Here is a 17,751-nt window from a genome sequence, read left to right on the forward strand (position 1 = left end):
GGACCAAACACTCACACAGGAAAACAGTACCGTGTGGACCAAACACTCACACAGGAAAACAGTACCGTGTGGACCAAACACTCACACAGGAAAACAGTACCGTGTGGACCAAACACTCACACAGGAAAACAGTACCGTGTGGACCAAACACTCACACAGGAAAACAGTACCGTGTGGACCAAACACTAACACAGGAAAACAGTACCGTGTGGACCAAACACTCACACAGGAAAACAGTACCGTGTGGACCAAACACTCACACAGGAAAACAGTACCGTGTGGCCCAAACACTCACACAGGAAAACAGTGCCGTGTGGACCAAACACTCACATGGAAAACAGTACCGTGTGGACCAAACACTCACATGGAAAACAGTACCGTGTGGACCAAACACTCACACAGGAAAACAGTACCGTGTGGACCAAACACTAACACATGGAAAACAGTACCGTGGGGACCAAACACTAACACAGGAAAACAGTACCGTGTGGACCAAACACTAACACAGGAAAACAGTACCGTGTGGCCCAAACACTCACACAGGAAAACAGTACCGTGTGGACCAAACACTCACACAGGAAAACAGTGCCGTGTGGACCAAACACTCACACAGAAAACAGTACCGTGTGGACCAAACACTAACACAGGAAAACAGTACCGTGTGGCCCAAACACTCACACAGGAAAACAGTACCGTGTGGCCCAAACACTCACACAGGAAAACAGTACCGTGTGGACCAAACACTCACATGGAAAACAGTACCGTGTGGACCAAACACTCACACGGAAAACAGTACCGTGTGGACCAAACACTCACACGGAAAACAGTACCGTGTGGACCAAACACTCACACAGGAAAACAGTACCGTGTGGACCAAACACTCACACGGAAAACAGTACCGTGTGGACCAAACACTAACACAGGAAAACAGTACCGTGTGGACCAAACACTCACACAGGAAAACAGTACCGTGTGGACTAAACACTCACACGGAAAACAAACACCCACAAACCAAAAGTGAAACCCAGGCTACCTAAGTATGATTCTCAATCAGAGACAACGAACGACACCTGCCTCTGATTGAGAACCATACTAGGCCGAACACAAAAACCAACATAGAAAAACAAACATAACAGAATAACAGAACTATGGTCAGAACGTGACAATATAGACATAATATGACATTTGAAATGTATATTCCTTTGAATCTTGTGAGTATAATGTTTACTGAACATTTTTTACTTTTGTTTATTATATTTGGCAATGTAAATATGCTTTGGCAATGTAAACATTTGTTTCCCATGCCAATAAAGCCCTTTGAATTGAACTGAAAGAAGGAGTGGAAGGATCGACAATGCTAGGTCAGAATGACTCATTTAAAACTTAATTCATTCTGCAAACGTGGGCAGAGCGCAGGGCACAGGAGGACGTAGGTAGGACTCAAAATCCTCAGCTCCCAGTGGTGGAGGAGGCTATTTAGACACATCCTGTTGTATCATGCTGCTACGCATGGTCTCTCTCTCGCTCTCTTGCTCGCTCTGTGTGTGTGTGTCACTATTTCTCTCTTCCTCTTTCTCTTTATTTTTTTGTCTCTTTCTATCTTTTTCTCACTGGCTCTCACTTTTAATTTCACCACTGCAGCTTCTAGTTCCACCTCCATGTCCGGCTCTTTCTTTCACTGACCCTATCTCTCTTCTTGTCCCTTATTAAAAAGACATGAGCGCAAACATTCCTACAGTTGTAGTTCTACTTTATGCTGCACACTGATGTGTCTACACTATCAATAATTAGGAATGGTTAATTTGTGGAATAGCATTAGGTAGACAACAGCATTAACCCTGCCTCAACTTCCTTGTGTATAATGTATGAATTTCACATTCATAATTCAGTTACGTTTAAGGTGCTCAGGAAATGGGATTTAGTGCGCCTCAACTAGTTTTTGTGATTGTATATATGTCAACTTAACCTGAGAGAGAGAGAGGGAGGGAGGAGTAAGAGGGGAGAAAGAAAGAGAAAGAGAGTGAGAGGGGGAAAATGGAGAGAGATAGGGAGGGGAGAGGGAGAGAGAGAGGGGGGGGGGGGGAATGGAGAGGGGGGAGAGAGAGGGGGGGGATAAAGAGAGAGAGAGAAGGGGGAAATGGGAGAGAGGGGGAGAGAGAGAAGGGGGCAGAGAGAGGGCGAGAGAGAGGGGGGAAATGGAGAGAGGGGGGAGAGAGAAGGGGGGCAGAGAGAGAGGGAGAGAGATAGAGAGAGGAAACATATATAACATATACTTTATATATATCGGATGTGGCAGGGCCTGCAAACCATTACAAACTACAAAGGGAAGCACAGCCGAGAGCTGCCCAGTGACATGAGCCTACCGGACGAGCTAAACTATTTCTATGCTCGCTTCGAGGCAAATAACACTGAAACATGCATGAAAGCACCAGCTGTACCAGAAGACTGATCACAACATTCACAAGGCCGCAGGGCCAGACTGATTACCAGGACGAGTACTGCGAGCACCAACTAGCAAGTGTCTTCACTAACATTTTCAACCTCTCCCTGTCTGAGTCTGTAATACCAAACATATTTTAAGCAGACTACCATAGTGCCTATGCCCAAGAACACTAAGGTAACCTGCCTAATTGACTACCGACCCAAAGCACTCACGTCTGTAGCCATGAAGTGCATTGAAAGGCTGGTCATGGCTCACATCAACACCATCACCCCAGAAACCCTAGACCCACTCCAAATTGCATACCGCCCCAACAGATCGACAGATGATGCAGTTTCTATTGCACTCCACACTGCCCTTTCACACCTGGACAAAAGGAACACCTATGTGAGAATGCTATTCATTGACTACAGATTAGCGTTCAACACCATAGTGCCCTCAAAGCTCATCAATAAGCTAAGGACCCTGGGACTAAACCCCTCCCTCTGCAACTGGATCCTGGACTTCCTGATGGGGCCGCCCCCCAGGTGGTAAGGGTAGATAATAACACATCCGCCACGCTGATCCTCAACACAGGGGCCCCTCAGGGGTGCATGCTCAGCCCCCTCCTGTACTCTCTGTTCACTCATGACTGCTCTGCCAGGCACGACTCCAACACCATCATTAAATTTGACAATGACACAACAGTGGTAGGCCTGATCATCGACAACAACGAGACAGCCTATAGGGGGGAGGTCAGAGACCTGGCCGTGTGGTGCCAGTACAACAACCTCTCCCTCAACGTGATCAAGACAAAGGAGATGATTGTGGACAACAGGAAAAAGAGGACTGAGCATGCCCCCATTCCCATCGACAGGGCTGCAGTGGAGCAGGTTGAGAGCTTCAGGCTCCTTGGTGTCCACATCACCAACAAACTAACATGGTCCAAGCGCACCATGACAGTCATGAAGCGGGCATGACAAAACCTATTCCCCCTCAGGAGAATGAAAAGATTTGGCATGGGTCCTCCAGATCCTCAAAAGGTTCTACAGCTGCCCCATCGAGAGCATCCTGACTGGTTGCATCACTGTCTTGTATGGTAACTGCTTGGCCCTGACCTCAAGGCATTACAGAGGGTAGTGCGAACGGCCCAGTATATCACTGGGGCCAAGCTTCCTCCCTTCCAGGACCTCTATACCAGGCGGTGTCAGAGGAAGGACCTAAAAATTGCCAAAGGCTACAGCCACCCTAGTCATAGAATGTTCTCTCTGCTACCACACGGCAAGCGATACCGGAGCGCCAAGTCTAGGTCCAAGAGGCTTCTAAACAGCTTCTACCCCCAAGCCATAAGACTCCTGAACATCTAATCAAATGGCTACCCAGACTATTTGCACCGCCTTCCCAGTCCTCCCCTCTCCATACCACTGCCACTCTCTGTTGTCATCTATGCATAGTAACTTTAATTAACTCTACCTACATGTACATACTACCTCAAATAACCGGTGCCCCCGCACATTGACTCCGTACCGGCACCCCACTGTATATATTGTTATTTTTTTATGGCTGCTCTTTAATTGCTTGTTACTTTCATCTCTTATTCTTATCCGTATTTTTGAAACTGCACTTTTGGTTAGGGGCTCGTAAGTAAGCATTTCACTGTAAGGTTGTATTCAGTGGGAGGCCCCGGTTCACAACTGAGCAAAAGGACAAGTACATTAAAGTGTCTAGTTTGTGAAACAGACGCCTCACAAGTCATCAACTGGCAGCTTCATTAAATAGTACCCGAAAAACACCAGTCTCAACGTCAACAGTGAAGAGGCGACTCCGGGATGCTGGAGTTCCTCTGTCCAGTGTCTGTGTTATTTTGCCCATCTTAATCTTTTATTTTTATTGGCCAGTCTGAGAAATGGCTTTTTCTTTGCAACTCGGCCTAGAAGGCCAGCATCCCGGAGTCTCTTCTTCACTGTTGATGTTGAGACTGGTGTTTTATGGATAGTATTTAATGAAGCTGCCAGTTGAGGACTTGTGAAGCGTCTGTTTCTCAAACGAGACATTCTAATGTACTTGTCCTCTTGCTTAGTTGTGCACCAGGGCCTCCTACTCCTCTTTCTATTCTGGTTAGAGCCCGTTTGCGCAGTTCTGTGAAGGGAGCAGTACATAGCGTTGTACGAGATCTTCAGTTTCTTTGCAATTTCTCGCATGGAATAGCCTTAATTTCTCAGAACAAGAATAGACTGACGAGTTTCAGAAGAAAGTGCTTTGTTTCTGGCCATTTTGAGCCTGTAACCGAACCCATAAATGCTGATGCTCCAGATACTCAACTAGTCTAAAGAAGACCTGTTGTATTGCTTCTTTAATCAGCACAACAGTTTCCAGCTGTGCTAACATAATTGCAAAGGGTTTTCTAATGAACAATTAGCCTTTTAAAATGATAAACTTGGATTAGCTAACACAACGTGCCATTGGAACACAGGAGTGATGGTTGCTGATAATGGGCCTCTGTGCACCTATGTAGATATTGCATAAAGAATCTGCTATTTCCAGCTACAATAGTCATTTTCAACATTAAAACCTCTAGTGACTCCCCATCCCGGGTCCGGGAGCATAATCATCGACTGACACTAATTAGCATAACGCAACAGACATAAATATTACTAGAAAATATTCCTATTCATGAAAATCACAAGTGAAATATACTGAGACACAGCTTAGCCTTTTGTTAATCACCCTGTCAACTCAGATTTTCTTTGGCTTTACAGCCAAAGCTAGACAAGCATTTGTGTAAGTTTATCGATAGCCTAGCATAGCATTTTGTCCAGCTAGCAGCAGGTAACTTGGTCACGGAAATCAGAAAAGCAATCAAATTAAATCATTTACCTTTGATGAGCTTCGGGTGTTTTCACTCACGAGACTCCCAGTTAGATAGCCAATGTTCATTTTTTCCAAAAATATAATTTTTGTAGGCGAAATAGCTCCGTTTGTTCTTCACGTTTGGCTGAGAAATCGACCGGAAATTACGGTCACGAAAACCCGAAATTTTTTCCAAATTAGCTCCATAATATCGACAGAAACATGGCAAACGTTGTTTATAATCAATCTTCAAGGTGTTTTTCAAATATCTATTCGATAATATATCCACCGACAATTGGTTTTTCAGTAGGACCGATTGGAAAAATGGCTACCTCTGTATTTTACGCGAGAATCACTCTGAGAGCCAACAGGTGACCACTTACACAATGTAGCCGCTTACGGGTATTCTTCAACATAAATGCGTAAAACTACGTCACAATGCTGTAGACACCTTGGGGAATACGAAGAAAAGGTAATCTGGTTGATAGCCCATTCACTGCTCAATAGGGACGCATTGGAATGCAGCGCTTTCAAAACATGAGGCACTTCCTGATTGGATTTTTTCTCAGGCTTTCGCCTGCATTATCAGTTCTGTTATACTCACAGACAATATTTTTACAGTTTTGGAAACTTTAGAGTGTTTTCTATCATAAGCTTTATTTATATAAGCCCGTTTATACTATAGGAACGTTATTTTTTCCAAAAATGAAAATACTGCCCCCTAGTCACAACAGGTTTTAACAATGTCGACACTGTATTTCTAATCAATTTTATGTTATTTTAATGGACAAGAAATGTGCTTTTCTTTAAAAAACAAGGACATTTCTAAGAGACCCCAAACTTTTGAACGGTTGTGTATATATATCATCAAATTGGCGAGGGCACTAGAACAGTCTGCAGCACTCGGCCTCACCCTATTAGAATCTGAAGTCAAATGTTTCCTGTTTGCTGATGATATGGTGCTTCTGTCCCCAACCAAGGAGAGCCTCACCTAGATCCTCTGCACAGATTCTGTCAGACCTGGGCCCTGACAGTAAATCTCAGTAAGACAAAAATAATGGTGTTACAAAAAAGGTCCAGTTCTCAGGACCACAAATACAAATTCCATCTAGACACCGTTGCCCAAGAGCACACAAAAAAAGAATACATACATCGGCCTTAACATCAGCACCACAGGTAACTTCCACAAAGCTGTGAACGATCTGAGAGACAAGGTACAGTAAGAAGCACTTTCTATGCCATCAAAAGGAACATGAAATTCTACATCCCAATTAGGATCTGGCTAAAAATGCTGGAATCAGTTATAGAACCCATTGCCCTTTATGGTTGTGAGGTCTGGAGTCCGCTCACCAACCAAGAATTCACAAAATGGGACAAACACCAAATTCTGCATGCAGAATTCTGCTAAAATATCCTGTGTACAATGTATAACACAAAATATTGCATGTAGAGCAGAATTAGGTACCCACGAATTATACCCACGAATGATCAAAATCCAGGAAAGAGACGTTAAATTCTACAACCACCTAAAAGGAAGCGATTCCCAAACCTTCCATAACAAATCCATCACCTACAGAGAGATGAACCTGGAGAAGAACGACCTAAGCAAGCTGGTCCTGGGGCTCTGTTCACAAACACAAACAGACCCCACAGAGCCCCAGGACAGCAACACAATTAGACCCAACCAAATCATGAGAAGACAAAGAGATAATTATTTGACCCATTGGAAAGAATAAAAACAACAACCCCAGAGCAAACTAGAGCGCTATTTGGCCTTTAACAGAGAGTGCACAGTAGCAGAATACCTGACCACTGTGACTGACCCCAAATGAAGGAAATCTTTGACTATGTAGAGACTCAGAGAGCATAGCCTGTACCCCCACACACTGACTCGGTACCGGTACCCCATGTATATAGCCTCGGTATTGTTATGTTATTGTGTTACTTTTTTTTTTTATTTTTTACTTTAGTTTATTTGGTAATTAACTCTTCTTAAGGCTGCTAGAATCTTGACTAGAACCCAAATATGTGATCATATTACTCCAGTGCTAGCCTCCCTACACTGGCTTCCTGTCAAAGCAAGGGCTGATTTCAAGGTTTTACTGCTAACCTACAAAGCGTTACATGGGCTTGCTCCTGCCTATCTTTCCGATTTGGTCCAGCCGTACATACCTACACGTACGTTGTCCCTAGAATTTCTAAGAAAACAGCTGGAGGCAGGGCTTTCTCCAATAGAGCTCCATATTTATGGAACGGTCTGCCTACCCATGTCAGAGACGCAAACTCGGTCTCAACCTTTAAGTCTTTACTGAAGACTCATCTCTTCAGTGGGTCATATGATTGAGTGTAGTCTGGCCCAGGAGTGGGAAGGTGAACGGAAAGGCTCTGGAGCAACAAACCACCCTTGCTGTCTCTGCCTGGCCGGTTCCCCTCTTTCCACTGGGATTCTCTGCCTCTAACCCTATTACAGGGGCTGAGTCACTGGCTTACTGGGGCTCTCTCATGCCGTCCCTGGAAGGGGTGCGTCACCTGAGTGGGTTGATTCACTGATGTGGTCATCCTGTCTGGGTTGGCGCCCCCCCCCCCCCCCCCCTCCCCCTTGGGTTGTGCCGTGGCGGAGGTCTTTGTGGGCTATACTCAGCCTTGTCTCAGGATGGTAAGTTGGTGGTTGAAGATATCCCTCTAGTGGTGTGGTGGCTGTGCTTTGGCAAAGTGGGTGGAGTTATATCCTTCCTGTTTGGCCCTGTCCGCGGGTGTCCTCGGATGGGGCCACAGTGTCTCCTGACCCCTCCTGTCTCAGCCTCCAGTATTTATGCTGCAGTAGTTTATGTGTCGGGGGGCTAGGGTCAGTTTGTTATATCTGGAGTACTTCTCCTGTCCTATTCGGTGTCCTGTGTGCGTTCTCTAATTCTCTCCTTCTCTCTTTCTTTCTCTCTCTCGGAGGACCTGAGCCCTAGGACCATGCCCCAGGACTACCTGACGTGATGACTCCTTGCTGTCCCCAGTCCACCTGGCCGTGCTGCTGCTCCAGTTTCAACTGTTCTGCCTTATTATTATTCGACCATGCTGGTCATTTATGAACATTTGAACATCTTGGCCATGTTCTGTTATAATCTCCACCCGGCACAGCCAGAAGAGGACTGGCCACCCCACATATGCTCTCTCTAATTCTGTCTTTCTTTCTCTCTCTCGGAGGACCTGAGCCCTAGGACCCTAGACCCTCAAAGAATTAAAAAAACAAATACAATTTTGATAAACTCCCATCTATTGGGTGAAATACCACACTGTGCCATCACAGCAGCAAGAGTTGTGACCTGTTTTCACAAGAAAAGAGCAACCATTGAAGAACAAACACCATTGTAAATACAACCTATATTTACAGTTGAAGTCGGAAGTGTACATACACTTTGGTTGGAGTCATTAAAACTCGTTTTTCAACCACTCCACAAATTCCTTGTTAACAAACTATAGTTTTGGCATGTCGGTTAGGACATCTACTTTTTACAAGTAATTATTCCAACAATTTTTCCAGACAGATTATTTAACTTATAATTCAATGTATCTCAATTCCAGTGGGTCAGAAGTTTACATACACTAAGTTGACTGTGCCTTTAAACAGCTTGGAGAATTCCAGAAAACGATGTCATGGCTTTAGAAGCTTCTGGTGGGCTAATTGACATCATTTGAGTCAATTGGAGGTGTACCTGTGGATGTATTTCAAGGCCTGCCTTCAAATTCAGTGCCTCTTTACTTGACATCATGAGAAAATCAAAAGAAATCAGCCAAGACCTCAGAAAAAAAATGGCAGACTTCCACAAGTCTGGTTCATCATTGGGAGCAATTTTCAAACGCCTGAAGGTACCACGTTCATCTGTACAAACAATAGTATGCAAGTATAAACCCCATGGGACCACGCAGCCGCCACACCGCTCAGGAAGGAGACACGTTCTGTCTCCTAGAGATGAACGTACTTTGGTGCGAAAAGTACAAATCAATCCCAGAACAACAGCAAAGGACCCTGTGAAGATGCTGGAGGAAACAGGTACAAAAGTATCTACAGTGGGGCAAAAAAGTATTTAGTCAGCCATCAATTGTGCAAGTTCTCCCACTTAAAAAGATGAGAGAGGCCTGAAATGTTCATCATAGGTACACTTCAACTATGACAGACAAAATGAGGTGAACAAAATCCAGAAAATCACATTTTAGGGATTTTTAATGAATTTATTTGCAAATTATGGTGGAAAATAAGTATTTGGTCAATAACAAAAGTTTCTCAATACTATGTTATATACCCTTTGTTGGCAATGACAGAGGTCAAATGTTTTCTGTAAGTCTTCACAAGGTTTTCACACACTGTTGCTGGTATTTTGGCCCATTCCTCCATGCAGATCTCCTCTAGAGCAGTGAGGTTTTGGGGCTGTTGCTGGGCAACACAGACTTTCAACTCCCTCCAAATATTTTCTATGGGGTTAAGATCTGGAGACTGGCTAGGCCACTCCAGGACCTTGAAATGCTTCTTACGAAGCCACTCCTTCGTTGCCCGGGCGGTGTGTTTGGGGTCATTGTCATGCTGAAAGACCCAGACACGTTTCATCTTCAATGCCCTTGCTAATGGTAGGCTTTGTTACTTTGGTCCCAGCTCTCTGCAGGTCCTTCACTAGGTTCCCCCGTGTGGTTCTGGGATTTTTGCTCACCGTTCTTGTGATCATTTTGACCCCACGGGGTGAGATCTTGCGTGGAGCCCCAGATCGAGGGAGATTATCAGTGGTCTTGTATGTCTTCTATTTCCTAATAATTGCTCCCACAGTTGATTTCTTCAAACCAAGCTGCTTACATATTGCAGATTCAGTCTTCCCAGCCTGCTGCAGGTCTACAATTTTGTTTCTGGTGTCCTTTGACACCTCTTTGGTCTTGGCCATAGTGGAGTTTGGAGTGTGATTGTTTGAGGTTGTGGACAGGTGTCTTTTATACTGATAACAAGTTCAAACAGGTGCCATTAATACAGGTAATGAGTGGAGGACAGAGGAGCCTCTTAAAGAAGAAGTTACAGATTTGTGAGAGCCAGAAATCTTGCTTGTTTGTAGGTGACTAAATACTTATTTTCCACCATAATTTGCAAATAAATTCATTAAATGTGATTTTCTGGAATTTTTTTTCTAATTTTGTCTGTCATAGTTGAAGTGAAATGATGAAAATTACAGGCCTCTCTTATCTTTTTAAGTGGGAGAACTTGCACAATTGGTGGCTGACTAAATACTTTTTTGCCCCACTGTATATCCAGAGTAAAACGAGCCCTATATCGACATAAGCTGATAGGCCGCTCAGCAACGAAGAGACCACAACTCCAAAACCGCCATAAAAAAGCCAGACTATGGTTTGCAACTGCACACGAGGACAAAGATTGTACTTTTTGGAGAAATGCCCTCTGGTCTGATGAAACAAAAATAGAATTGTTTGGCTAAAGGAGGAAAAAGGGGGTTGCTTGCAAGCCGAAGAACACCATCCCAACCGTGAAGCACGGGGGTGGCAGCATCATGTTGTGGGGGTGCATTGCTGCAGGAGGGACTGGTGCACGTCACAAAATAGATGGCATCATGACGAAGGACAATTATGTGGATTTATTAAAGCAACATCTCAAGACATCAGTCAGGAAGTTAAAGCTTGGTTGCAAATGGGTCTTCCAAATGGACAATGACCCCAAGCATACTTCCAAAGTTGTGGAAAAATGGCTTAAAGACAACAAAGTCAAGGTATTGGAGTGGCCATCATAAACTCTGACCTCAATCCTGTAGAAAATTTGTGGGCAGAACTGAAAAAGCGTCTGCGAGCAAGGAGGCATACAAGCCTGACTCAGTTACACCGTGTCTGTCAGGAGAAATGGGATAAAATTCACCCAACTTATTGTGGGAAGCTTGTGAAAGGCTGGCTACCTGAAATGTTTGACCCAAGTTAAACAATTTATAGACAATGCTGCCAAATACTAATTGAATGTATGTAAAATTCTGACCCACTGGGAATGTGATTAAAGAAATAAAAGCTGAAATAAAACATTCACTACTATTATTCTGACATTTCACATTCTTAAAATAAAGTGGTGATCCTATCTGACCTAGACAGAATTTTTACTAGGATTAAGCATCAGGAATTGTGAAAAACTGAGTTTAAATGTATTTGGCTAAGGTGCGAGTAAACTTCTGACTTCAACTGTATATATATTTATTTTTCATTTTGTACTTTAACTATTTGCACATCATTACAACACTGTATATAGACATAATATGACATTTGAAAAGTATTTTTATTTTGGAACTTGTGTAATGTTTACTGTTAATTGTGTTTATTGTTCATTACTTTCCAATTAGCATCATAAAATACATTCATTTTCTTTCACACTATTGTTCTACCTCACTTTGGTTTGGCATGTTGTCAATGGAGTGAGTTGTGAGCATTATGGCCTGCAGCAGGGCTGATATGGTATGGTGTGTGGGTGGGAGCCTGGAGGGGGATGGGCGTTAGTAGTGTTGTCGTCATAGCGATTGGGAGAAATCCCAGCATTCTTCATGCTCGTTTCCCAGGACTCCTATCACATGGGAAGATCTGCTGTGGGTGGGATGGTTTGGCCTAATCTTAACGTATGATGACTTTTCAGATATAGGGTGCTGGTTCGAATCTCCGAGCCAACTAGGTGAAAGATCTGGCAATGTGCCCTTGAGCAAGGTACTTAACCCTGTTTTCTCCTTTAAGTGGCTCTGGATAATAGTGTCTGCTAATTGTGCAAAATTATGTCATTGTAAATAATTCAAAATAAATAATCAGCTAACTGCCTGAAAAAATAGCTTCTTATTTTATAAATTAGTATGTCAACACTTCAGAACAAATAAGACAATGCAAGGACAGTAAACCCTATGTTGTGTTGATTCTACTGAAATGACTGGTGTTCCCCAGCAACAGGTGGGGTAAAACTACTGCAGCACTGCCCCCTTTTGGAGAAAACGAGATATTGCAACAACGTTTTTTCAAAATAAAAACATGTATTTCCCAAGAAGAGTAAAGAAGAACCATATTTCTTAAACAGATCATTGTTTTTCAACTGTTTTTTTTCTTCTCTTCACTTTACACAACAACCCCAAGTAAACCTACATAGACATTATGAACACTGCACAGTGAAATCATTAGGCTACATCTTAAGAGGATTTCGTTACAGAAAATATATTTCAAGTGGGTTCCAGGTACGTTTCAATACTCAGAACCTGATGGTTAGAGAGCAATTGTTCCATATGTCAAGCTAAACTTTATCAGTCTTTAACTTCTCCACGTATTTCCTATATGACGGAGAGGGATGGAAAGTCTACAGTTTTTTGCGTTTATTTCCCCTCTCATCATCTGTTCTGAGCGTCACAGTTCCTCTCCGAGTATCTGTATCTCTGCGGAGTCGTCGCTGTTGTCAGTAGAACTGCCCTTCAGGGTCTCGTCCGGTCCCTCCGCGGTCCCGCTGTCCGACTCCTCCTCGATGGCAAAGCGCGCGTCGGCGGAGGAGCACAGTGAACTGACACTGGTTTGTTCAATGGAGAACAGGGCGCAGGCCAGAGGGGAGCTCAGGACCCTTCCTTCATTGACATCCTGGCTCCCCGCGGAGAAGGGAAGCGATACCTGGAAGGAGGTCATGGTGATGCTGTGCTTCTTTTTCAGCGCGCCCCATTCCCGCTGCTCCTCCTCGTGCACCAGGCGCGTAAAAACGTTCGATCTTCTCTTCTCCCGCCTTTTGGAGCGAACATAGCCCAGCATTATACCAACGAGGAAGACTCCATAGAAGGAGATCACTATGAAAATGTACACGTATGCGTTGCCATTGCTTTTGTCGGTTTGGGAAGCATCATTAGCCCTCTGCAGGGGAAGAACTTGGTGCGTTGTGAAGTTGTGTGACTTCTCCATCCTCAGTGGAGTTTGAGGTGGAATGAAAAGTTTCCTGTAAAAATAAATTACAGAGGTTATGATATTGTTTCTTTACCCACACTTTTACAAATTATAGCCAAATTAAACTTTTATAAGACATAACTTAGTTAACAATGGCCTATTGTTACTAATGATACACTACTTATCCAACTTACCGAGCAACAGAACGGTGGAACATGTGAACCCAGCAGTGTGATCCGTCTCCTCGTGGGAGTGTGCGCCTATCGAATGTAACAGGATATCCAAGTGCGTGGGAATATTTATATGGCGACCTTGGGACGTCACCAATCACGTGAGTGGACTGTAGTCGAGAGGCAAGTTTTGGCCCAATGTCAAATTACGGAGTGGACGCAAATTTCAGAGTGGCCTCTGCCCAGACAAAAATGTGACAAACAATGGTTATCAGATTTTGAAACCCTATGTTCCAATTCTGTTAAATTACTAAATAAAATATTCGTGATTAGTGGGCTATTACTACACATTCACCTACATGTTAAATGTTCACATTACAGAAAATTTAACAGAATTTAACCACTTCATTAAGCAACAAATTGTCTTGGATAGTGCTAAAGGGAAGGGTTTGGAAATGTTTGCCTCAAATTACTAGGCAACGACAAATGACGATGGTAGGCACAATTGTTTAATTTGATTAGCCTGGTCCCTTTTGAGCTTATTGGATAAATGAAGTTCAAAGAGTTCGTTCTTACAGCTCAAACATAACTTTCTCACACAGTCATCATCATCATAACCACCTAACGTGTGTCACCAATCACTGCTTTATTATGGGTCTAATTGTAATGGGCGACATAATGGACAACAGCCTAATTTCTCAATTTGCACTCAAATAACGCAGGACAGCTCTGATAGACCAAACACAATCTTTATTTATTTCTTCATGTAATCAATTCCAAGGCAAATTACTTATAAATACAATTGTTGCACTTATGTTACAAGGCAGATTCCCCAGACAAACAGGGAGAAGATTTCCAAAATGGGTCTATATTATAAAGCTTCAATAGATTTAACATATTCCTTTTTCAGTGATCACTGCCCCTCATATACTGTGTGTACAGTACACAGGAAAACATCCTAAATGCATGTTATTCTGGGTTACAGTAACACATACTGTCAAGAAACTATATATTTCATTACTGTGTACAGCATTGTTATTAAAATATTTCCTATATGTAGTTATCCACTTGAAATCACAAGAAAAGGCAACAGGTGTCATTTGTGGAATGATGTTCTACAGAGAAATGTTTGTAATATTTAGGTACGAGAGAGCGCGCGCAAGCGAGCACACACACACAGACGCACACACACACACACACACACACACACACACACACACACACACACACACACACACACACACACACACACACACACACACACACACACACACAAATAAATGCTGAAGCTGTGCTCTTAACTAAAATCTTTAAATTCTCAACTGTTGTACGGAAGTGTTTTGTGTGCATCTCTTCTTGCCGTCGGCCAAGTAATCCCACCATAGTTTGGTCAAAATGTTATATTATCATATGGCATACGGTTTACTCCAAGCATGGCAGTGGTTCTAGAACGACAGCTCTGACATTAGTGAATGTGTGGTTCACGTAAGTGCACACCTATAACAGAGTACAAATATGTTTTCTACCACTGAAAGAAAATGGTATTCACCAATCTACATATTTCTTACAAACATTATGAGTTTATGACAAGAGTATTATTAATTGGCATTATCATAAATAATAACAATTGTATTAATGACAGAAATGGCAAGGGAATAGTTCTGAAATACATACACTACATGGGCAAAAGTATGTTGTCGCCCCTTCAAATTAGTGGATTCGGCTATTTCAGCCACATATATATATATTCAATTATAAAATTGAGCACACAGCGATGCAATCTCCATAGACAAACATTGACAGTAGAATGGCCCAGCTCAGTGATTTTCAACGTGGCACCGTGATAGGTATGCCACCTTTCCAACAAGTCAGTTCGTCAAATATCTGGCCTGCTAGAGTTGCCAATGGTGGAGGAGGAATAATGGTCTGGGGCTGTTTTTCATGGTTCGGGTTAGGCCCCTTAGTTCCAGTGAAGGGAAATCTTTACGCTACAGCATGCAATGACATTCTAGACAATTCTGTGGTTCCAATTTTGTGGCAACAGTTTAGGGAAGGCCCTTTCCTGTTTCAGCATGACAATGCCCCCCTGCACAAGGCGAGGTCCATACAGAAATGGTTTGTCAAGAATGGTGTGGAAGAACTTAACTGGCCTGCACAGAGCCCATTGAACACCATTGTGGTGAATTGGAATGCCGACTACTAGCCAGGCCTAATCGGCCAACATCAGTTCCGACCTCAGTAATGCTCTTGTGGCTGAATGGAAGCAAGTCCGAGCATTAATGTTCCAACATCTAGTGGAACGCCTTCCAGCAAAGGGGGGGACCAACTCCATATGAATGCCCATGATTTTGGAAAGAGAGGTTCGACGAGCAGGTGTCCACATACTTTTGTCCATGTCGTGTATATTCACCTGGAATTTTTTTTTTCTAGGTGCAGAGACTCAACATTTCCCTGCCCTAGCCACAACACACATTTCCCCATGGGCACAATAAAGTCATTGTCTTAGTCTCTCGGAACCTTCTGTTGACTTTGTGCCTGTAGGATCAGATGGGCAGATGGGAATCTAATAGAAATCACAGTGCTAAAGCCTCACTAAGCAGGAGAAACAGGATCAACTAAACAGAACAACCACAACAAAAATAAACGACGACTGCTAGTTGCTTCCTGCCCTGCAGGAAATAAGACTAGTCTCCGGGCAGAACTAGGTTCTGAAATAAACCAGAGAATAAGCAATTGAAAAACCTGGCTTCAGGAACAGGGCTGAGAAATAGCCAACGAGGAGCCCTGGATTCGTAACTTGTAGAGAGAATCAGCCAATGAGGACTCTAGACTAATGTGGACAGAATCACAGAATTAAAGGAGAAAAACAAATAATTAAATAACAGCTATTAATTGCAATGTTAATGGTACTTACACTCTACAGGCTCTCATGGCTTAGCATTCCTGACACCCTCAGACAGAAGGGCATTGGTGTTAAAACAACGTTTTCCAACCAACCTGAGCTTGTGCTTCAATAACGGTGAACAACACTCACTAGTCATTTAGCAGACGATTTTATCCAGAGCGACTTAGTAGTAGTGAGTGCATACATTTTCATTGGTACTGGTCCCCCGTTGGAATCAAACCCACAATCCAGGCATATGCCATGCTGTACCAACTGAGCCACATGGGACCACGACCAGACATGAGCTCAACAGGCAACGGGAAATGTGCTGTTTCTCCTCCAGTTCTTGTCCTTGTCGCGCGCACGCACGCACACACGCACGCACGCACACACAGAGAGAGAGAGATCAACAGGCAACATGACCTTATCTGTCCTGTCTCACAACTCACATCTGGAGGAAAACCATCTCCAAAGAGGGCAAGAAGTGGAATGAACATGGGCAAGAAGTGGAATGAACATGGGCAAGAAGTGGAATGAACATGGGCAAGAAGTGGAATGAACATGGGCAAGAAGTGGAATGAACATGAGCAAGAAGTGGAATGAACATGGGCAAGAAGTGGAATGAACATGGGCAAGAAGTGGAATGAACATGAGCAAGAAGTGGAATGAACATGGGCAAGAAGTGGAATGAACATGGGCAAGAAGTGGAATGAACATGGGCAAGAAGTGGAATGAACATGGGCAAGAAGTGGAATGAACATGGAGATATTAGGGTGTTCCAACAACACTCTTTAATCCTTCTCTCTAACAGTCTTCAGGGCTTTATTTATTGTCTATTGATTCACATTTTTAAGCAAAGCCATTTCATCGAATGAAGGAACAGTAGAAATATTGCAACACAGCCTCCTCTCTTTGATATCGCTATTTCTCTCCCTCTATCTTTCTCAATCTGTTTCTCTATCTGTTTCTCTCTCTCTATCTTTCTCAATCTGTTTCTCTATCTGTTTCTCTCCCTCTATCTTTCTCAATCTGTTTCTCTATCTATTTCTCTCCCTCTATCTTTCTCAATCTGTTTCTCTATCTATTTCTCTCCCTCTATCTTTCTCAATCTGTTTCTCTATCTGTTTCTCTCCCTCTATCTTTCTCAATCTGTTTCTCTATCTATTTCTCTCCCTCTATCTTTTTTGGTCTCATTAGAACAAAGTAGATTCAAGTAAATTGAGTGCTTCTGGGGGCTCGTCCGGGATGGGGGTCTGGTGGGGATAGGAGGATGGAGCAAAAAGCTTGGAGGCTTGAGGCAGATGCTGGATCTGTGCATGGAGTGGTTCTGGTCTGGTCTGGTCCTACTTCCCGCCGTACATTCTCTCGATGTCGTCCTGGTACTTACTCTTCAGCTGCTGGCGTTTGAGCTTGAAGGCGTCGGTCACCAGGCCCGTCTCGGGGGTCCAGGGGTCGGGGCTCAGACGGATCTTACGGGGGATCTCAAACCGCTCCAGCTGGGCTGCACAGGCAGA

At 43.5% G+C, this 17,751-nt stretch overlaps 2 protein-coding genes across 3 annotated transcripts in view; both read right to left on the reverse strand.

The window, feature by feature from the left end:
- Nucleotides 1-11,468: 11,468 nt before the first annotated feature.
- Nucleotides 11,469-13,455, reverse strand: LOC110507932 (potassium voltage-gated channel subfamily E member 4). The gene is made up of 2 exons (XM_021588354.3): nt 13,378-13,455; nt 11,469-13,235 (listed from the first exon to the last, which is right to left on the reverse strand). Exons 1-2 carry the CDS (start codon nt 13,398-13,400, stop codon nt 12,665-12,667), a joined length of 594 nt encoding a protein of 197 aa, XP_021444029.1. The 5' UTR covers nt 13,401-13,455; the 3' UTR covers nt 11,469-12,664.
- Nucleotides 13,456-14,086: 631 nt separating this feature from the next.
- Nucleotides 14,087-17,751, reverse strand: part of LOC110507928 (fatty acid CoA ligase Acsl3) — a 31,417-nt gene continuing 27,752 nt past the window's right edge. For both annotated transcript variants that reach the window (XM_036964847.2, XM_036964846.2), the window contains exon 14: nt 14,087-17,738. In XM_036964847.2, the coding sequence (XP_036820742.2) occupies nt 17,581-17,738 (158 nt within the window). In that variant the 3' untranslated portion in view covers nt 14,087-17,580. The remainder of the gene's footprint in view (nt 17,739-17,751) is intronic.

Source organism: Oncorhynchus mykiss, chromosome 27 (assembly GCF_057628025.1).
Source record: "Oncorhynchus mykiss isolate SJ-2025 chromosome 27, ASM5762802v1, whole genome shotgun sequence".
NCBI classification, from domain to species: Eukaryota; Metazoa; Chordata; class Actinopteri; order Salmoniformes; family Salmonidae; genus Oncorhynchus; species Oncorhynchus mykiss.

Bases quoted from the DNA above. Each gene is read 5' to 3' on its own strand.
- LOC110507932 (XM_021588354.3), bottom strand. From the start codon at position 13,400: ATGTTCCACCGTTCTGTTGCTCG. The intron at 13,236-13,377 runs GTAAGTTGGATA...TTATTTTTACAG, and splicing joins TTCCACCGTTCTGTTGCTCG to GAAACTTTTCATTCCACCTC.